This window comes from Akebia trifoliata, chromosome 7 (genome assembly GCF_017979445.1).
Source record: "Akebia trifoliata isolate Shusen 1 chromosome 7, ASM1797944v1, whole genome shotgun sequence".
Classification (NCBI taxonomy): Eukaryota; Viridiplantae; Streptophyta; class Magnoliopsida; order Ranunculales; family Lardizabalaceae; genus Akebia; species Akebia trifoliata.
Genome location: NC_141381.1, coordinates 5794105 through 5817509, shown reverse-complemented (window position 1 = coordinate 5817509; position 23405 = coordinate 5794105). Strand labels below are relative to the sequence as shown.

At 35.8% G+C, this 23405-nt stretch overlaps 1 protein-coding gene across 2 annotated transcripts in view; it reads left to right on the top strand.

Moving 5' to 3' along the window:
* The first annotated feature begins 5686 nt into the window (after positions 1-5686).
* THO2 overlaps positions 5687-23405 on the top strand; it is a 56106-nt gene continuing 38387 nt past the window's right edge. For both annotated transcript variants that reach the window (XM_086447268.1, XM_086447269.1), the window contains exons 1-6: positions 5687-6173; positions 6276-6401; positions 11064-11105; positions 17449-17508; positions 17612-17674; positions 19543-19623. In XM_086447268.1, the coding sequence (XP_086303394.1) occupies positions 6039-6173; positions 6276-6401; positions 11064-11105; positions 17449-17508; positions 17612-17674; positions 19543-19623 (507 nt within the window). In that variant the 5' untranslated portion in view covers positions 5687-6038. The remainder of the gene's footprint in view (positions 6174-6275; positions 6402-11063; positions 11106-17448; positions 17509-17611; positions 17675-19542; positions 19624-23405) is intronic.

The window sequence follows — 23405 nt, the reverse complement described above, 5'->3', positions numbered from 1 at the left end:
AAATGAGAATGTTGAGAGAATGGGAAAAGGGAATGAACGGTAAAATGTCAGAATCACACCCGAGGGGTGATGTCTGCATTTTACATTGCATGTTGTATGTAGGTTGGTGAAAGGATATCCAGGTTATTAACGAAAGGGTTGCATGTTTATTTCCGATTATGTTAGCGCTTGCGCTGAGTACTGTTATTTATTTTAGGCCGATTGGCCACGGTTGCATGGTAGGAACTGGATATCCGTTCTCAACCCTATTCTGTTAATTTCTCTTTTGTTTTAAATGAAAAATCATATATGTACGTAGCTATTTTGTGAGCTGTTAAAGGGTTTGTGAATGCCTAAAGGGATAGTGTGTCACATCATCCGGAGGGGTACACTATCCTGGGATGTACGGTAGGGACCACCAAACTCATACGTGGTATGGGACGCGTATGAGAGTGGAGTCACAACTGGAATCTGGGTCCATTCCTTTCTTATCTTTACCAGTGAACGTGCATTGTAAAGGTGGTCGTATATGAGTGGAGTGTCATTTGGGAATCACATGCACGCCTGATAGGCATAGACGAAGATGATTAGTCAGTGATCACTAACAATCTAGTAGTAGTTGAACGTTCTGACACATCGAAAAGAGACCCATTGCTTACGGTCACGTCAAACGGCTAGCCTGAGTCGGATAAATGGTTCCGCAAGCGTGGTAGACACGACCAGCCACAAAATCAGGAACTACGATGTTATTGGGGAATATCATGTCCTGACTGGGAGCGATCCAGTCGTGAATCCCAACTCTTTAATTCCAATACTCCACCATTTGTATTATGTATATGTCGTTATATTTCGAATTACAAACTGAGAAGCATGTCTATTATTTTAATGTTGCCAACGGTATTTGCATAAAATGGAAAATGTATAATGAGTATGGATGATTGATGTTATGTGAAATTTTTAGAACTGTTTAGTTGCTCATCCCTGGCTATATGTACCAGTTGATCGTATTTTATCTTGTAAAACTTTGCATGTATTAAAATGTTCAGTATGCTTTATTCGATCATGCTTAGGAAGGGTTATTAGTAGGAATTGGCTGTGGACTTGCTGGGTAACTTTCGTTACTCACCCTTTCCTTCCTATTTTTTTTTAGTTTCAGCACTTGCAGCTGTCGAGGCAGGCGTAGAGGCAGTAATTGAGGAGTATCTGGTCGATCAGATCGACGATCAGATTTTATTGCCTGGTGAGCACTAGGGCCACATCCCTTAGCGTTGTCAATTTCATCCAGGATGTGTGTAGTTTTTGGATTGAGAGTTTAGGCCTATGTTAGAGTGAGAATGTTTTGGTAAGCCTGTATATTGATAAATCTTCTGCACTCTGATCTACTTACATGTTAGATGTAATTAGTCTTCCGCTGTTATTTTCCTGTATCTACATTTTTATATACAGGTTTTGTTATAAATTGGTTTATTAGGTTTGAGTTCCGTGAAACGCTAACATAAACAGAGGAGACCATGCCGAAATTTCGAGGTGCCACCTAGTGCCTTGGGATTTGGCCTTGGGATTTGTGTTAGCGTTTGGCGGGGCGCCATAATCAAGCATGGTACAAAATCAATTTTTGTTGTCATATTCTTACATTCTTGAAAACAAATTTGATATCAATTAATTCATAAATCAATACTTTTTGGGGTTATTTAATAATAAAGTAGACTCGAAATACTCCAATTTAAACTAATGAAACTCTAAAAAATTTAAAAAATTACTTGGTAAAGAAATCACATAAAACATAGTAAAATGTTTTCTGTTAATGTTTCAGCAACAATTTGCTTTGGACATATTTCTCAAAAAAATATTTAACAAGTTTTGTTTGCTTTGAAATATTTTTTGGGAAAACCTATGAAAGTTAGTGACATATTGAAATTGGTTTTATTAGTATTGTATTTCTTTAGATTTTTCCATAAAGTTTTCAATCCAATTGGTTCTAGTATAATAGATTCTCACAATCTTCTAAATTAAGCAACAAACACTAGTAAATGAAGTTTAGTGAACTTCCACAACATTAATTGAAGTTATTAAAGGATAATAGTTATAAAATAAAATTATAATGAAAATCATGACAATAAAATAAGCATTACCTGCCTCTGAAATAAGAGATTACATTAAAACATTCCAAAATAATCAATCTAAGTCTTTGACAATTTTGAATAACTTGGACTTCACAGATTTTTCAGTGTACATGGAATGTATAAAATGGAAACATACCAAACACATACAAAAATGAGCCACAAAAAATAAAGTGCTTCTCGAAATAATTCATATTAATATCTGTGGATCTTTTATCACTACGTGTTTTAGTGGAGAAAGGTATTCATTATCTTTATAAATGCCATTTCTAAGTATGGATTTATTTATCTTATACATGAAAAGTCTCAGTTAGTAGACATCTTTAAGAATTTACGATTAAGGTTTAAGGAAATTGAATAAGAAAATCAAAATAGTTAGGTTAGATAGGGGTGATGAATACCATGATAGATATGATGAATCGGGTCAAAACCCTGAACCATTTGTCAAATTCTAAAAAGTATAAGTGTTTGTGAATAGTATACAATGTTTGGTATGCCTCAACATGATGATGTTGCTGAAAGATGTAATTATACACTTTTAGACATGGTTAGGTGTATATTGAGTTTTATAATTGTACCTAAGTCATTGTGGGGCGAAGTATTAAAGATCGTCATATATATCTTAAACAGAGTTCCTAGTAAGGCAGTTCCAACAACTTCATTCGAGTTATGGACTGGTAGGAAACTCAGTTTAAGACATTTACACGTTTAGAATTGTCCAAAAGAAGCCAAAATCTATAATCCACAAGAAAAGAAATTATATCCTAAAACTATTTTTGGGTATTTTATCGGTTATCCAGAAAAGTCAAAAGAATACAAATTTTACTGTTTTAACCATAATAATGAAATAGTAGAAAGCAAAAAATATCATATTATTAAAAAATAACAAAATTAATGGGAATGTGAGATCACGTAATGTAATACTTGAAGAAATAAGAGTAGATGTCTGTTGCTTATCAATTTGTTTCACAAATTGAGAATGTTGGACAACAAATAAATGAAAATGATCCACCACTCTATCATAAAGACGTCAATAAAGGTGTAGAACTATCATAAACTACAGTTCTTAAAATATCTCTCAAAGTAAAGATACTTACTATTTTAGATGATTACGTGATATATCTACAAAGACCCAGTGGCATTTTCACAACTAATAAAAAGTGATGAATCCACAAAATGAATTGATACCATGAAATAAGAGTTGAAATCAATGAATCAGAATAAAATCTAGGATCTCGTTGAATTGCCTACAAAATATAAGAAAATTGATTATAAATGAGTCTTCAATACCAAACACGATGTAAAGGACAATATCGAACAATTCAAGGCCAGACCTATAACCAAAGATTTCACTCAGAAAAAAAGGTATTTATTACATTTGAGACATTCTCTTCAGTTTCAAAGAAAGATTTACTTAGGATCATCATGGCATTAGTAGATCATTATGACTTAGAGTATACCAGATGGATGTAAAAATAAATTTTCTAAATAAGAGTTTTGATGAAGAGATCTACATGGAACAATTTGAGAATTTTCCAAAAAAGGGAAAAGAATACTTAGTTTGCAGACTTAAGAAATCTATATATGAACTTAAACAAACTTTAAAATAGTGGTATGTAAAGTTCAATTATATCATCACCTCTTTCGAATTCAAAGAAAATACTGTTGATTAGTGTATATATCTAAAGATCAATGGGAATAAGTTTATAATGTTGATTCTGTATGTGGATGATATTTTGTTAGTCAGCAGCTACCTAGGTTTGTCATACGAGACCAAAATGTATCTCACTAAAACTTTAAGATAAATGATATGGGAGATGCAACATATGTGATTGGCATAGAGATATTTAAGGATCAATCTCAAGGAATGTTAGGATTATCCTAAAAAAGTTATATCAATCGAGTTTTAAAGAGATTTTATGTGCAATCTTATTTAATAGGAGATACACCCATTGAAAAAAGCTATAAACTCAATTTATTACAATACTCGGGGAACGTTTTAGAAAGGAAACAAATGAATGATATTTCGTATATGTCAACTGTTGGGAGTTTGATGGATGCTCAGACGTGTACCAAATCAAACATCAATTTTGTAGTTGGACTCTTAAGTAGATTTTAGAGTAATCCATGACTAGAGTATTGGAAAGCTACAAAGAAGGTGATGATGTATCTTTAAGGAACAAATGATTATATGTGTACTTACAGAAGAATAAATCATCAGGAAGTGATTGGTTATTTAAACTCAGATTTTGCAAGATGTGCGAATAGTAGGAAATCTACATTAAGTGTTGTGTTCTTGCTAGTAGGTAGAGTTGTATTGTGGAAGAGCGTGAAGTCGAACATCAATGCTTCATCCACTATGAAAATCGAGTTTGTGGCTTACTTTGAGACTATAAGTCAAGCTTTATGATTGTAGAATTTTATCTTAGGACTTGGGGTTGTCGAGTCTATAACTAGGCTATTGAAGATATATTGTTATAACACCGCAATTGTTTACTTTTCCAATAATGATAAGTACTCGAATGGTGCGAAATACATAGAAGTCAAATACTTGGTTGTGAGAGAAAAAGTCTAGAAATAATTAGTGTCAATTAAAAGGATCAGAACTACACTTATGATTGTAGGTCTATTAATAAAAGTTTATCAGCCAAAGACTACAAGGAACATGTTATCAGGGTGAGACTTTTGAGAAAACTCTAGTATATATGGAAGTTTCTGATTATTTGTAATTGACATTAATATAATACTAAATAAAATATTTTTTTATCTATTTTTTGTTTCCAATTGTGTTTTATATAGATGTTATGATTTTTTGGATTTATGATAATATGAAATGTCTTAACAAGACAAATTAAATGGGCAATAAGGACTCCATTTTGAAGGATTATTAATGGTGTGATGCAAGGAAGAAAATATGACAATGATGACGTACAATCGTCATGATTCTCATTAATAGTTTAATTGAAATGTAGTATTAAAGTATTCAACCAGTTGAATTATTGACTTTTTGAGAAAAATCGTGTACGCACATAAAATTATTTTGTGAGAATCTAACAAAATGAGTCATTTCTAAAAACACAATTTTTAAAATTAGACTATGATCACAATCGATACGATGGGTCAAGTGGGAGAATGTTAAACTCACTTTATGGGTGACCCGGTCTATCTAAAAAATATTTAAATTATAAAAAAAATAAATTTTATTAAATATATAATATCCCGATTGACTTGAACAAGATTTTCAATATATAGTCCGACTCAATTCATTTATCTCATAAGATTCACCATGTCTATCCATCTCATTCATGGACAATATCGAGATGACTCGGATGGGTCATCTCGGTGTCTTGCTTTGGATTAACTTGATCAAATTGATTCAACACCCATTATTTATGTAGGTTCAAAAAGTAATTAGCTCGCCATTCTTCTATTAAAACTTTTAAATAATAATAATAATAATATCAAAACCGATTTCAGACGGCACATTCCACTGATTTTTTTGTGTGTGCAAAAATTCGCTGAGTCGCATCCGAATCGTCCGAGTCTAAAAACCATTCTTGTAAATGTCTAATAATCCCCTCCACAACCCCAAAACAATTACGGAGAAGCAAAACAACAGACCTACAGGCTATTAGCCCTAGTTGTGTTGCTCAGTCCATGAGTCCAATCTAAGAAGGGAACTGTGTATTTCCTCTGATCCCATTTTTGTCCTTGTTCTACCCTTTCCCCTTGTTCTTCAAACCCTAGGAGAGAGAAGAAGATAATCTTCAATCTCCAAAGTTCTTGTTTAATTTTTTTTTTCTTCATAAACCGTTCTTTCTGTTAATTAATGGCGATTCCTCAACTTTTAAATATCTTTAACTCGCAATTTTCTCTCTGAAGCTCAGTTTATTAACTCTGAGAGATTCTAGGGTTTGTGTTTTTAATTTTGGGTTCAAGATGTCTCTTCCACCCATAGAGTTTAAATACATCACGGAGGAGTTCCTTCGGGAATGGAAGAACGGTAATAGCGATTTCAAGGCATCTAATTCGATACCAGTGCTTCGATTTCTGTACGAACTTTGCTGGACCATGGTAATTTTCTGATTTTTTTGTTGGGTAGTAATTTGTAGGTTTCAGCTTCACAACGTAGTTTTTGCTCTGATTTTATATATATGCATGTGTGTGTTAATTAAGGTTCGCGGAGAATTACCGATTCAGAAGTGTAAAGCGGCATTGGATTCAGTGGAATTTACTGAGAAATCATCCAGCGAAGAATTGGGTTCGCTTTTTGCTGATATTGTGACCCAAATGGCTCAAGATGTGTGTATTTCATTCACTCAGTCTCACTCTAATGAGATAGTTTAAGAGGATTTGTTAATTTCTATGTTTACTCTTTTGGTGCTTCAATTCTCTGTTATTGCTAGTTTTATATTTATTTCTGTTTCCTAGTTGAGTGGGATAAAAATGCTAATTGGTTGTCTAGCTATCAATCTATAGAATAAGTAGAGTCTTCTAAGTTTTGTAGGGCTCTTTGTGCCTAAGAGGGCAGACCTGTTTGAAAAGGAACACTTTTTTTTTTTTTTCTTGTAATCGGATATCTTGCATTGGGTTCATTGGCAGTTGGTAATCGGGTGTGGGAAAGACCAACCGTGCTTCATTCCTCGATTCTTGTAAATGAGTCTCTTGCAGGTATTTTAAAGAGTTTGAGGGGCTTGAGGCAAGGTGTTTCTCTCTCCTTTTTGTTTATCTTGGTGCTGCAAGCGTCGGGGAAGATGTTGTCGAAGGCAGTGGCAATTGGTGATATTGCTGGTTTCAATGTCCTGGTAAATGAGCCTTTAATTTCTCATCTTCAGTTTGCGGATGATATTCTTGTGTTTTTGGACTTCTCGTTGAGGCAAATACAATTTTATAGCAGAGTCTTATGTTACTTTGAAGTGATTTCAAGGATTTCAGTTAAGCTTCACAAAAGCAAGATGTTTGCAGTCGGTGAGACCCCAGGTGTTGAAATTGTGGCTGCTTTGGCTGGGTTTCAGGTTGGAGTGTTGCCCTCTTCTTATTTGGGGCTACCTTTGAGGGCAGTGCATACTAGTAAAGGGTTTTGGGATCTGATTACTGAGAGGGTTGGAAAGAATCGTAGCTCTTGGAAGGCCAAGTATCTTTCTAAAGGTGGGAAGTTGACCACCTTTTATTTTCTTTGGTTAGTATTCCAGATTATTTTCTTTCCTTGTTCTTGATGTGAAGAAGTGTGGAAATAAAGCTTAATAGGCTATGTCGTGACTTCTTCTAGCAAGACAAGGATGGAAAGCGGAAGTATCACATTCCCCTAGAAGTCAGGGCGGTCTGGGGCTTAGAAGGTTTGGATTGATGAATTCATCTCTCTTGGGAAAATGGCTATGGAGGTTCAGAGTCGAGGAAGATAGCCTTTGGAGAAGGGTGATTGCTGAAAATTTGGTGTGCTGGAGTTTGAGTGGGAAAGTGGAAAGGCTAAACTGGTGTATGGTGGTGGGTTTGAAAGTGGATTCTCAAATGGCTCTCATTGTTTCGTAAGAAAGTAAATTTCAAGGTGAGGTGCTGAAATAGAATCCGTTTTTGGGAGAATCAGCAGTGTGGAGATCTTCCTCTAAAAAATCAATTTCTGAATCTCTACTAGATGTCCCTCAAGAAAGGTCAGTTATCTCTTCTTTTACTAATATAAATGGAACGAAAGCAGCTTGGGACTTTGGTTTCATAAGAGCTTTTAATGATTGGGAATTGAAGAACTTGAGTAAATGATTGCGGGTATTGAAGCTATTTCTAATACTGACGCCAGAGGATTGCTGCATTTGGGAAGGAACAAAGGATGGGTTTTTCAGTGCGGTCTATGTATCAGGGGAGTCGCGTGGATGATCACTGATTGTTCCCGGATCATTTCACTTGGGGTCGGAAAATCCCATCCAAGGTCTCAATGTTTATTTGGGTGGCAGCATTAGGGAGGTTGCCTACATTGGATCAGTTTATTAGGAGATGCTTTTCTTCTCAAATTTTTGTTTGTGTGAGGAGAATGGGGAATCAGTCGATAATGTTCTTGCCCACTGCGTAGTTGCTCACTAGATTTGGTCCTGTTTCCTATCCTTGTTCAGGTTGGAAGGGTGTTTTCTATTCTGCCAGCTTGCTCTTCGATTCTTAGCTTCATTGGGGGATCGTCGTTCTTGAAGTCAAAGTGCATTTTAGGGAATTTATTGCCTTTCGCTATGCGTTGGTGCCTTTTGGAAGGAAATGAATGGTCATCTTTGAGGAAAAGGAGCATTCCATTCAAGAGCTTATCATTTCAATTTTGCTCATTTTCTTTTTCTGGGAAAAATTGTATAAAGAATCTAAGGGGATCTTCTTCGAGGATTTTTTTTTAAGATGGGATAGGGTTTGTAATCTTGCCATCGAGTAGTCTGCTTAGTGTGGGCATCTCTAGTTTGTGTTTTCTCTTGTATCTTGCTTTTGTCTTCCGGCTTGGTCATCTTGATCCCCCTTTTAATAAAATTTCCTTTACTGGTAAAAAAAAAAATGGAAACCTCCAAGAGGCTAAAGATAATTATCCATCCTTGGATCATTTGGAAGTGTAGTTTTAAAATGGAATTATGACTGCGCAATGAATTTTTTGTGATACTTTTAAAAATGACATCTTTATTCAGCTACACATTGAAGAAAATTCTTCGAAATAAGGGCCTATCTGCTTGATTTGATGAATCAACGAACTAATCAATGACTTATGGATTGATCGCAAAATAGGGTAACATTTATAAGGTTTTTAGGAGATTGATGATGATTGATTTTGATAGGAAACCTAAAAACTTCATTTGTATATTTCTAAATTTTTTTCCTAGTTTTCTATGCAGTTCCTAAATTTATTCAAATTGAAGCCCCGTGGAATAAATAACAAATCCAAACTTAGTTACCATGGTGTATACAGCTTGTCAGGCTACCATACTCTGTTGAGTCTCTTGGGCGATTACTCATAATGTTAGGGCTTGGGCTTAATATAACCTAGATCTTCTTGCACTTAAGTTTGGTTCTTGCCTCGACCACACTAAGAAGTGATGGAAGGTTGGGTGTGATGCATTGATGCTTAATATGCATGGTGGGATGTGTGGTGTGATGCGTTGTATTGATGATTTCTTTTCATTTGATTCATCTTTTATTTGTGTACTACAGTTTGCCCGTGCCTATGGCATGGGCATCCTCTTTAGGGTAGGGGTAAAAAAGGAAAGATAATAAAGTTGGAGGGGTATTATTGGAAAAGGGGTGGTGATAGCGGCAAAGTTTAGTGAGAAAGCTCTTGGGTAATAGAGTGGGCGTGCAAGTGGTTCCTATGGGGGTGGTGTGTGGAAGGGCATCCAAAAGATTCTCCTTTTGTTCCAAGGTAATGCGAGGTTCATAATGGGTAGGGGCACCTCACTTCAGTTTTGGGAAGACCTTTGTTGTCGTTCGGTTTGGATGAAGGACCCTTTTCTAGGGTTGTATTCCATCTCTTTAAAGAAAGTTCTAGTTTCTACATTCTTAGCCTCATCTTCTTTTGGGGGTAGGGGGCTGGGACTTTGGTTTCAAAAGATTGTTTAATGATTGGGAGATGGAGTCCATTTCTAAAGCTCATTAATTTTTTGGACTATGTGGTTTGCAATCAAGAAGCTGAAGATATGAGAGTTTGGATGTTGGAGAGGAATGGTTGTTTTTCGGTTTGCTCTTTCTATAGTGCTTTGTTTCCTTCATCGGAGAGCTTCCCAGTGAAAGGGGTGTGGGAGCCAACAGTTCCGTCTTAGGTTGCCTCTTTTATATGGGTCGGAGTTAGGGGGAAGATTCTCACCTTGGATAATGTGATGAAAAGGAGTATCATTTAAGTAAATTTCTACAGCCTTTGCAAATCGGATTGAGAATCTGTCAGCCATGCTCTTCTCCATTGTCCACTAGCTTCCAAGCTTTGGTCATATTTTTGGGTTTCTTTGGTGATGGGTTGTCTCCCAAGGATCCTTTTGTGATGTTTTGAGGGTTGGTTGCATTTGGTGGGGGGGGGGGGGGGGGGGCATGGGGCTTTGAAGCGTTTAAAAGAAAACTTTGGAGTTTGATCCCGTTGGCAATTTGTTGGGGGTTATGTCGTGAAAGGAACTCAACAGTTTTTGAGGCCAAGGAGTGTGAAGATCAAGAGCTCATCATCGATGTTTTGGGTCTTGTTTTCCATTGGAGATTGGTTTTTGTTAAAGCATGAGGGTTGTTTTTTGAGGACTTTTTGGGGAGGTGGGAGTGGGTTTGTAATTGCTTGGGGAGTTCTTGAGTTTGGTTTTTGGTTCTCTTTTTCTTCCTTTGTTGTTTTTCTTTCCTTGGTTTGTTCATCTTAACCATCCGTTTTTAATAAAAGATCTTCGTTCATAAAAAAAAAGGGGGGGGGGGGGGAGAAGAGGAGAAACAATGAAGTTAGGTGTATTCTTGGAAAAAGGGAAGAGAGAAAAGGGAATAAAGTTGCAAGTTGTTCTTGAGATACATTCTTTATAGGGGGATAAAGATTGTGACAAAGTGGGGAGACCACCATCCTGTTTTAATGTGTGTATATATATTGGTCATACATTATCTGATCCATTCCAAAAATCAATATATTTGGGAAGTCTTTAGGATACTCATTTTGAAATTTAACTCTCGTTCTAATAGGTTAGGCAACTACTGGGCGCTGGTACAATACTTCCATTGTTAGCCTTTCTTCGGTCTCTCCACTGATCATATTTTCATAATATTATTCTCATTCAGAAATGCTAATTCTGTATTTGATTTTACCGTATCATTAAGGGATGAAAAATAGTTGTGTTGGCACCCCACTCTTTTTTTATTTGATGAATATAAATTTTAATATTGATGAAAAAGGAGAAAGGAGGCTTATTAGTTGCAAACTATCCAGATTTGGTGCTCCTTATCTTTATTTCTGGTGGGGACTCTTGTTCACTTATATATCATCCTATTTTGCAGCTTACAATGTCGGTGGAATATCGCACTCGCCTCATTAAAGTGGTAAATTCTTGATTCTGTAATTGTTGATCTACCTTTTTTAAATTTTCTTCATGTTTTCTTAAGCAACATACATGCATACAAATGTTTCTATCATGTGGCATTCCATCTAAAGGTAGAATCTGTTTCACGACCAATCGATGGAAATAAAATTGTCCTTGTGGTATCCTATACTGGTTCCATATCCTGTACGAGTTTTGATATTTCATTATTTTCATTGTCTTTCATTTTGCAAATTTATGGAGTTCATGCCGTGATTTTTGGCACTGTGATAACGAAATTCATGTGATGCAGTCACCTCTCATCTATGTTATTATGTGGAAGTGTTATTATTACATCCTGGATTCAAATCCCTTGAACCCACCTTCACTTTGCTAACCACTAACCTTTTACCTATGAAAAAAATTATTACATGTTTGACAGAAAGAGAAAACTATGAGAAAGGGGCATTTGTAACGGAACACAAATTTTGGATGGAGTTCTTATTCCTATTGAGTGTTAATACTCAAGAATATGAATCAACATTGATGGTGTTTGTAAAGTCTACATGGTTACATCATATGGCTATGTGATCTCCCCCACCCGGCTTGGTGGAAATGGATTAATGCACGTACAAGACATCTTTTTTTCCATTATAGTGAATGGTTTGGCCAGCTTTTTTTAGAAGTTCTAGAGGTCTTAGGCAAGGAGACTTAGGGTTGTGCACTTGGGAGTCTTAGGAGGCTTTCGATGTAGGCTTTCCTGAATGTGACATTTATGACCACTTATGCCCTTCTGTGTAGGTTGAGGGAGTGTTTAGATGGTGTGAGGATCTCTTACTTGATATTTCGCATATGACACTCATTTTTTTTTTATAAGTATAAATTTTATTTAAAACGAGAGGAAAATACAACTGAGTTGAGATTAGTAAGATGATTGCTTTGCTGTTTTGATGCTATTTCGAGAACTGTAAAAAGAGAATGGTTAAGTCTCAATGTGAGCTTGACAGATATTTATATTAACTAATGTGTGAGTGGACATAAATGCCTTACATAGAAATAAATAGAAAACTAATAATAAACTGCCTTATTCCAATACTCCCTCTCAAGTTGGGGGAAATATATCAATCAAACACAGTTTGACAAAATGAGAGTTAGTAACAGACGGACCATAAGATTTAGTAAGCATGTTGGCAAGCTGATCTGAAGAAGACACAAATACTGTTTGAAGAGCCCTAAATTGGACTATCTCCCTGACAAAGTGGACGTCAACTTCTATATGCTTAGTTCTTTCGTGAAGAATAGAGTCAAAAGCAAGCATGATAGCAAACTTGTTGTTGCAAGACAATGTGGAGGAACATGAAATCCTAGCTCCGTCAACAAAGACAGAAGTCAAATAAGCTCACATGTGCCAAGGGCCATAACTCGATACTCAATTTCAGCAGAAGAATAAGAAACAACACTCTGTTTTTTACTTTTTCCCGATATCAGTTGACCACCATGGAAAGTGCAGAAACAAGAGGTACTCTCCTATCTGTAAGAGAACCAACATAACCAGCATCAGTGAAGTAGGACAAATGAGGTTGAGTAGTGGACGAGTAAAAAAGTCCAAGACTAGGACGCGATTTCTATTAGCGAAGAATGTGATAAACAACGTCATGATGAGAAGTGCCCGGAGCATGCAAGAACTAATTGATTATACTAACTACAATGGTCAAATCTGGTTTAGTGCTAGTTAGATAAATCAGACGGCCTATAAGTCTCTAATAAGAAAAAGGATCACATAATAGATCACTAGATTCTGCATGAAGGTGACGATTCTGATCCATAGGAGAGGAAGTAGGACGACAACCAAGCATACCAGTGTCCTGAAGAAGATCCAATATGTATTTGGGTTGAGATAGCAAAATACCACGACGAGAGTGAGCCATTTCTATCTCCAAGAAGTACTTGAGAGGACTCAAGTCCTTAACCTTAAAGGCATGACCCAATAACACCTTTACCATATCAATTCACTAGGTATTATCTCCAGTCAGGATAAGATCATCTACATAAATCAAAACAATGGCGCAATGGTCATCCAATCCTCGATATATAAAACAAGTATGGTCTAAGTGACATCTAGAAAACTCCATAGATAAAATGACCTTAGAAAAATATTGAAACCAAGCTTGTAGACTGTTTCAGGCCATATAGAGATTTGTGAAGGCAACATGTGCGACCCAATAACACCTTTACCCTGTCAATCCACTGGATATCATTTTCAGTTAGGATAATATTATCCACATAAATCAGAACAATGGCGCAATAACCATCCAATCCTCGACGTATAAAACAAATATGATCTGAGTGGCATCTAGAAAATTCCATAGATAAAATGACCTAAGAAAAACGTTGAAACCAAGCTCGCATAGACTGTTTCAAGTCATACAGAGATTTGCGAAGGTGATATACCTTCCCAAAATACTCCTCTAGAAGATGAAATCCAAGAGGGGGTCCTTATAAATAACTTCAATTAGAACATCATTCAGAAAGACATTTTTCACATCGAGTTGGTGAAGAGGTTAGGAGTGACATGCAGCTAGAGAGATAAGGAGGCGAACGGTGGTAAGTTTAGTTACAGGGGAAAATGTAGGGCCGTAATCTTTTCCAGGAGTGCGTAAATCCCTTAACAACAAGGTGTCTTGTATCGATCAACAGTGCCATCCGCGAAGTACTTAACAATGAAAACCCATTTGCAACCAACAGTCCACTCCCTAGAGGGAAGATGAACAAGCTCCCAGGTATGATTCTTTTGTAGAGCATCCATCTCAGTAATCATGGCTATAGTCTATTGAGGATCTCGTAAAGCCTTTGAAATAGATCGGGGAACTCGAATAGAAGCAATGGCAGCAAGGTAGGCTTAATAAGGAGAAAGTCCCTGATAAGAAACAAACTGGGTAATAGGATGATCAGTAACACACCCCCGCTTACCTTTGCGAAATGCAATAGGTAAGAGAGAGTTAGATACAGAAGGGATACGATTAGGGGTAGGAGAGAATATACCTGTGTCTAAGGGGGAAGTTGGCATGGTTGGAGAGGGGTAAGGGCAATGATAGTAAATCTTAAGGGTTTGTTTGGTCGCATCAAATTACATTTTACGTATCTTGGATTGGATTTTCCTTCATCCCGTGATAGTAAACCTTGGCCAGATTAGCTTCAACATTAATCCTGACATGGAATTAGTCTACATGTTGTTTGTTGGATATTAATGAATGTCTATTCTGGTGCAATAAATTATTTAAAGATGTATTTTATATAAAACTTTAACTGCAAAATATATATATTGAAGTAAAATCTTAACAAATAATTTTTTTATCCATTTTTTACTCTTTTCAACATCCCTTAAAAAAAAGTTAAAATTGTTACAGGATTTTCATTATTTTCTCAATCAAGGTTTTTTGTTTTGTAAAATAATTTTATCCTTGTTCTTTGTATTTTTTTCTTTTACATTTCATATTTAAGGAGTCTAAAATAACATGAAACCCAATAAAATATTGATTAATTACTTTAGCTATAATAGATTATCTTTTTGGAGAAATTATAAAAAAAAACCTAATTAAACAATTATTTATAAAAAGTTAGTACTTTTTTGATAAATAATTGTTTAGTTAGGTTTTTTTATTATAATTTCTCCTATCTTTTTTAGCTGAGTCAGACTATAGGATTTTAGATCATAATGTGAGTTGACATTTTGGCATTCAAAAACATGATCCAATGGCATAGGGAAGTAGAGGAAATTTTTTTTAACAACTTTAAAAAATAAATTTCAAAAAAAAAAAAAAAAAGTTATTGTACACTATTGAATTTTACCTTTTGGATTTGAGAGTTCGGTAGCCGTCCATTTTCAAAACCTTGGATGAAGCTCAAAATAGTCTTTCTTTTTTAAATATTATTTTAAATCAGAGTTTTCCATGAAATCTTGTGGTGTTGATTTGCTAATGTAGTAATCCATGTGGGTATAATGACCTTTAGCAAGATTAAGATTTGAGATCTTACTAAGGTTGTAAGAAAAATGGTTATCTTTTTAGTTATAATAGGACTTTTTTATAATTTGAGAGATGTGGGAAGGGAGAGACGTGGGAAAGGGGAATCCTAGTCTTTTGGTGGGATTCCTTTTTCTTAGTTTTATAGGATTTTTAAGTTATGTAATTCTCATGTTGGATTTGTTAAATTAATTTTTTGTGTGAGACAAACGCAAAATTAGTGGATAAAGTATCTTACATTGAAATTTGGATACCATAATAATAGAGACAAACACGGCATAAGTGTTGGCGAAGTTGGAGATGGGTCTGAAGCTGTTGTAAATCAACAGTGCTAGGAGAAATAGTGGTGGGAATAAGTGAGGAATCCACAGTGGCAACACGGGGAGCAGGATGCCCCAACGAAGGAGTGGTAGTAGAGTTCAACAAATGAGTAAAATGCGGAAAGCATCTAGCCTTCTCATGGCTTGCCTTCACACAATGACTCCAAACTAGACTACTCCCTTGACTACGATTGCGTCGGCCACGACAAGTATTAACAGTACCCAAAAATCATTCAGATTTGCCTTTACTTCCCAAATAGAGTTTCATGAATCGAGACCAAGATTGATGCAATGTCATAACTCTCAACAACAATAATCAAATGTAGAAACTGAAGATATTAGGGAAAAATGTGTAGGGTCAAATCGACATACACTTAGGGTGCGAGAACAAAGAGATTATTAGAAACTGAAGATAAGGAAGAATTCGAGTCAAGAAGCTCGAACTCACACCAGCCTCAAAACAAAACACAAAAAAAGTAGAAGTCTTCCTTGAAGTCGAAGAGCAAATCATATAGCCGAATATTTGGCTTGAAGGGAGGTTTGTTGTTAACCTAAATTCAATGAACCATCATTAGATAGCTAGAAAACAACACTATCGATCATCAGTTCTATCGCAAATCAATAAAACAGTAGCCAACAGCCACACACAGGAATCCACAGTGGCCGTCACAGAGCAGGTATGTGCACAGCAACACTCAGCAGCCCTATCGCAGGACAAAAACACGGTCATAGAGCAGAAAACCCTAGAACAGGGCAAAAATAGATCCATATAGGCTTGTGCACATCCTAGGGCTGTCACATAGACCCGAAACAGCAACAACACAATCCTAGGATTGTCGCACAGACTCAAAGCAGCAGCAACACAGTCCAGGCAACCCAGCCAGCAACCTGCAACCCTATTACACACCCTAGGGCTGTCGCACAGACCCAAAACAGCAGCAGCACACCCTAGGGCTGTCGTGTTGATCCAAAACAACAACAACACAATCCAGGCAGCCCAGCTAGCAACCCAATTACACACCCTAGGGCTGTCGCATAGACCTAACACAGCAACAACACAACCCAGGCCTCACAGCCCTATCGCAACAGTCACACAAAAATCTGGTTGCAACCCAGCAAACCAGTCTTTGGTTATCGAATAATCATCCTTATTGCATCATGCGACCAGGGTATCTCAAACCAAAAAGAAAAAAAAGAACCCCCGAAGGGGAGATTCTCTAACGAAGCTACTGCTAGGTTAGTTTGATCTCAAGGTCTAATAAATAGATGGGAGGAGAAAAAAGAGGAGGAAAGGAGATGAAATTTCAAGATCCCAAAATTGAAGTAGGAGGAGTCGATGGGCCTCTAAGGCTCTGATACGAAGAAGAATTGTCAAGTTTCATAATGAGTGCTTGGCAGATATTTATATTAACTAATGTGTGAATGGACATAATTGGCCCTACATAGAAATAAATAGAAAGCTAATAATAAACTGCATTATTCCAATATTTCGAACCTGGCATTAATTTGGATGAGAGATTTTTGAAGTCAGCAATGCGTGCAACTTCAAACCCTATCATCTACAGGTATGGTTCTTTGGAAACCTCGTTATTTTTCTAGAGGTGTGAGCGTAGTGTTGATTAAGAGCACCCTTACTAGTATGCTAGTGACTACTCATCTTTTTTCTACTTTTCGACTAGTGTTGCAAGTGCGAGTGTAGTGTTGATTAATAGCACCCTTACTAGTATGCTAGTGACTACTCGTCTTTTTTCTACTTTTCGACTAGTGTTGCAAAGTTGGAAAGACTTCTATTTCCTTTGTAACGATATAGTTAATAACTCTAAGCAATGTTTTAGATGTTGATGTGTGAGGTGAGGAATTTGGTTGACCAGTGCCTTGAGATGTAGGCCTCACATGCATGAGATAATTAATATAAATAAGTAAAAAAAAAATATGGTAACCATCACATATTACCAAATTTCTAGTTCTGGAGTCCTCCATTCTCATGTTTGTTTTATACTGTTACCATTTTTGTCCTCTTCAGGCAAAATGGCTGGTGGAGTCTGCGTTGGTTCCATTGAAGCTTTTTCAGGAGCTCTGTGAGGTGAATCTTGTTATTTTTTTGTTATTAAATGTTTGACTGTTGGTTTATTCAGACATTCTCGTGTTTGCTTGTTGTTTTCTTATATTTTTCCTCACTGTTTCAGGAAGAATTCCTATGGGAGTCTGAAATGATCAAGATAAAAGCTCCAGATTTAAAGGCAAAAGAGGTATATGGATTAAATTTTTTGGTGGTTTTTAGTCATTTTGAACTTTCCAATCCATGCTATATGCATAAATGACAGGACACATTTTTGTGAAGTCTCTTGGGATAACCTGCAATGAATGCCTTATTTGATAAAAAATAAGTCCGGCCTACTTATATAAAAAATAAAGATAAAAATAATGCTGAGCGGAAAGCATAGCGAACCAAGAAGCAAGTAAAGCCTGCAATGAATGCCTTGAGATTTCATTCAATATTAGTTTATGGCAATCGGTTACTAAATGGATTGGTGGCCTTGATAGACTGGACCATGATGGTTGGGTGGCAATAAAAATCCTGTAATCATTGCAATAAGAGTTCACAAATATTGGTTGTAGATTCTGTGGTGGTGGTGTCTGTATTAATTCCCTGTATCTATATTAGTTTTCAATCCTTCTTTTCCTGTGTGTCATCTTCGGTATCATGTCTTAATGGAAGGACTTTCTTTCAGGATTTCATTTTAGATGTGATATTTTTACAAGTGAAGTAGCTTAATGTATTGCTTGCTTTAGCTCTCTCCTGGTAGGTTTAGCTTCCTTGGTTGGTTTGTGTGCTTCTTCTTGTCTGTTCTGTTATTGTTTTTTATTTTTTATTTTAATTTATTATATAACTTAGAAACATTGATAAATGGTTGGATTTGGTATTGTGCTGGTGACCCCAATTTTAGCCCATTTTGTGAAACCCAAGTTGTTGGTTAAGGCGTTCTTGGTGATGATGATGGGGGCATGGTGACATTTTCTTATGTCTTTTTATTTTAATATTGAAAAATTAATATTTTATTAGGATAAAAAGGAGATTATGTGGACGGCTATGGAAGTTTCCTATGTACATAGCCTGTCGCGTGGATGCGGGTCCTGGTATCAGAGTTCAACGTTCAACACAAGTATTCTGTGTTGGACTCAACAAACCCTGAAAAGTTGTGATTTTTGCAGTATCAGATTTCAGCATATGTCTTAATCATGTTTGATCATGATTATACCTAAACATACTTTTTGCTTCTGCTCAATCTGAATCGCGCTTCAATCTAGATAGATCACATTTTTGGCTTAACAAATTCGTGCATTTGACTTGATTGATTTTCATAACTAGAAGTGACGAATTCATACACTTTTTCTAAGGAGAGAGAGGAAGACCAAATGTGAAGTATTGAGAGTATGAACTCCCTTGAATTAACTGAAGACATGACTTTAGACAGAATTGAATGGAGGAACATGATTCATTCAGCTTACCCCAAATTTTTGGTTATGGCTTTGATGATAAGTTTCCTCTAAATAGCTTTACAAAAAAATATTGCTCTTGAGTTTTCTTTGTTTCTTTCCCTGTTACCCTTTGCGTTGATTTTGATGCTTTTTTGACAGTTTTCTCTTGCTCTTGTTCTTCACTTTCCGATGTACATTGTTTATTATTTCAATTAAATGTTGCAGATTCTAGTGCTACCACACTACTGCTCATAATTATTCAATTGGGTTGGCTAAACAAAGTACCAACTGGGGCTGAGTTAGTGAAAACTTGTTGCATTTCGTTTTAACGATTGCATAGGATTACTTAATCGTGATTCCTTCTGTGCTTTCTAATTTCTTGTCTTCGGTTATGTCCCTCGTGTTGTTTATTAGTGTATGCAATGAAAATACGTTCATGCTTTAATTGTGATGAGTTGGAGTAATGTGAATTTTTTGGGACCAATTTAATGTTATTGTTGGGATGTTAATGGTTTAATTCTAATCCCTTCTAGTATAGTTTTTCCCCTTTCTTTTGAGGTGTCTTGTTCATCTTTTTGCACTTCTTCCCACCACCAATTCTTAATTGAGGTCTTTTTTCATCTCTTGTGAATTGCAGGTTAGAGTAAACACACGCCTTCTTTATCAGCAAACAAAATTCAACCTTCTTCGGGAAGAGAGTGAGGGTTATGCCAAGTTGGTACGTTAAAAATTCGAATTGCTTTAGGTTATGGATATTACCTTTTTTTCCAATACTCATCATCGTACCGCAGTGTATGAGAAATACATAAGAAGTGAAATTGCTTTCTAGTTCCTGACTCAATTTCTCGCTGTTGTTTATCTTTTCCTTAAAATTGAGGTAAACTTAAAAAAAAAAAAAATAAAAAAAAATAATGAATGACTAATTTTATTTATAGTATTTATGAGTCTGTTGGATTATTACATAGTCTGCTTCATGCATTATGTTTCTGATAATCTTTCTATTAGGGGTGTAAGTGGGTCGGTTTGCGGCCAAATCGGAACCGAACCGTCTAGGGGCTGACCCAGAGAATTTCACTTGTGGGGGGCTGAACTAATAGTATGAAGATGTAATTAGAAAAATTACAGAATAAGAGGATTTTTTAAAATCGATTTTCAATAGAAAATAAGATGATTTAGAAGAAAAATCTTAAAAAGAAGAAATGAAGGTTTCTTGGCTTTTTGACCTAAATAACTTTATTTTGAAAACTCCCTTAAAGTGCCTTGACACGGTGAATTTTAAAAATTACGATTTGTTGAAGCACATAACAGATTAGTGAGGCTATGAAAGAGTTTTTTTTCCCAAGTCTTATATATAAAAGAGCAAGTCTAACCTTACTAACTTAACAAGATTTCAAATCTTAATAAGGGTCGTTGATTTCATCTTGTGGCATCAAAAACATTATCCGATGCCATGGGGTGTAGAGGACAAAATTTTATGAACTTTAAAATAAAAAAAATTTAAAATGTTTATTTTCATCGTTGAATTTTAATTTTTAATTTGGGAGTTTTGTAGGTGTCCATTTTCAAAACCTTGGATCAGGCCCCCTAAAAATTATTTTTTTGCATTTTTTTTGGATTTGAGTTTTTTCATGAAATCTAGAGGACTGTGGTGTTGGATTTGCCAATTTGATAATCCATTTGAACCTAATGATGCTTAGCAAGATTTGAAATCTTACTAAGAAAAGTTTTTTCCTATATAAAAGTAAAGGGTTTCTATTGCCACACCAACATCTCAAGATATGTGTTAATTATTTGGTGATTTACATATGAATTAGGGTGTTTTTAGCAACAGTTGGTGTGTCAATAGAATATCTCTAAAAATATTTTGTGGAGGCCACACAACTGTCCACATTACTTCAACCTGTGTAACTGTGAAATAATTTTTTATCCCAAGAGTTCCTATATAAGAATATTGTAGGGGCCACATAACATCCACGTGTATTTCAACAGCTTCAGCCCATGTCTGTAATTGGGGTACGTATATAAACAAAATTATTTTATGAATTCTTGTCCCCCTTGTATCTACATGGTTCCACCTTTGGAATTGACATAAGTCGGTTCCGCTAAGTAAGAACCAAAACCAAACCAAAATGCCTATAGAACCGAACCAAACCAAACTGAGCTAAGGTCCGTTCGGTTTGATGGGTTGCAATATCCTATCATTGAAAGCAACATATTTGTAACAAAAAAAAACAATAATAATAAATAATAAACCTGAAATTTCATATAATAAATCATTAATCTATTCATAAAAAGCCATCAATCTATCCATAAAAGGGAAGTCATTAATCTGTCATAGCTCATAAAATAGTTCCTAATAAATTAAAATATATTTATTATTATATAAGGGTTTGGTTCTATACAAGCCTTGGACCGAGAATTGAACCAAATTGATTGGTTCTCCATTTTCTTAACCTTAAACCGAACCGCAACTTGTTCCAAAACTGAACCAACCCAGCCCAAAGCTATCGGTTCGGTTTGAACCGGATCAAGTTGCACCCCTATTTTCTATCATAGTTGAAACTTGAGATTGAATTTTTTGTCTTAGCGTCTCTTCAATCTTTTCATCAATTGATTGTCTTTTTAATTAGTGGCTCCTAAAGTTGAACTTATAAATTTATGCTACTTTAATTGGGAATGTTGACTTAGATACCTTAAAAGATTTCTTTTGGTCTTTCATAATGAAATATGCACTTTTATGGGTATTGTAGCAGGCATCCAATGTTTTAAAATGTGAAGGTGTTGGCGTAAGCCTCTATGAGTACTGCGGAAAGAAATGTTCTTGATTTTATTTTATTTAATCTAGAAGAGAATATTATTAAACTAAGTGTTCGGATGGGAGCGAAACAAGAAAATAGTAGCGAGGACAGCTCTGTGCTTGGATCCCATTTGGTCCTTTGCTCTTGGAGAATTCTTGTGGAACTGATAGAGAAGTGTTATATATATATATATATATATGGGAAATGTTCGGCACCCTATGCTTTACCCTACACTTTACCCTACGTGTTTTGTCCTACATGGGTTAGAAGTTTTGGAATGGGCTGATTTTTGGTGAGGATGATCTCTACGGTTAGAAGATCCCCCTCACCAAAAATCAGCCCATTTCGAAATTTCTAGCCACATGTTTGCAAGTTGAAAAATCGACCGTCCATTTTTTGTAAACCATTTTTGATGGGGTTAGAAGTTTTGGAATGGGCTGATTTTTGGTGAGGATGATCTCCTCACCGTAGAGATCATCCTCACCAAAAATCAGCCTATTCCAAAACTTCTAACCCATGTAGGACAAAACATGTAGGGTAAAGCGTAGGGTGCCGAACGGGACCCTATATATATATTTAAATATTTGTTTTTGAAAGACTAACTCATCAAAAGAATACAACAATCTAGAAGGTTGAAGTGACCCACAGGCTATATTTATAAGAGACAGGGAGTCTACAATGCAAGTGCTAGCTAGCTTAGTTGGTAAAGTCTTTGGGGGATGATACCAGAGATCTGGGTTCAAATCCCGTCAACACCGAGTTATTGAACTCATTAAAAGCACGCTTACCAATTAAAAACAAAAAAAAAAAGGAAGTCAAGGAGATTACGACCTCTAATTTATAGTTATATCCCATTTGAATAAAATGTCCTCAAAGAAAATATCTTTTACAGTGTTTTACAATCGAAGACCAAAGGAACATAATGGGTTTAGTCATCGAAACCAAAATATAAATTGACCATATTCCTCGTTCCCATGAAAAGTGAGTCTATATCTTTCTTTCCACAAATTGCAACAACAACAAAAAAAAAATCCTGCCTCCACAACACAATCTCTAGAAGAGAAAGCACTCCTAGACCAGCTTAGAAAGATGACCACGACACTTCTGAGCATGGTAAAGTATGTTTCAGAGAGAAAGAAGGTCATGCTCCATTCATCCCTAACAAATTCCCGAAGAAGAATTAGATGGCCTATTCTCCATTTGATTTGCACATAAAACAATAAGTCGCATATATCTTCTTCCTGCTAATTGATGGCCCTCTTTTAATATCTTGTCTGAGATAGCTGTCCCCAAAAATAATGCCAACTTTGGGGAGCCCCATCCCTGGCTTATGTTCTCATATCCATACTCTCTTCTTCACAATAGATATCTATCTTTCAATCATAGGGGCCATTCTAAGCCCCAAATTCCATGAATCCTTCTCACTGCTACTTTCCACACAATGTTATACCAGGCATCCCTTTCCGTACTATGATGAGAATAGAACTGGAAAGGCATCCTTTGATGGAGACTCTCCACACTGAAGATCCTCCTAATATCAACCTTTTCTACTTTGCTTACCTTTTTTTTTTTTTTTTTTGCAACCCATTACTATGTTCAGATAACTGTTGACTTTGTCAGCTATCCTTATAACCATTTCTTGAATAAGAAACCACTGCATAAAGCTTTGTTCATGTCCTTGAGATTCCAAACCTCCTCATTC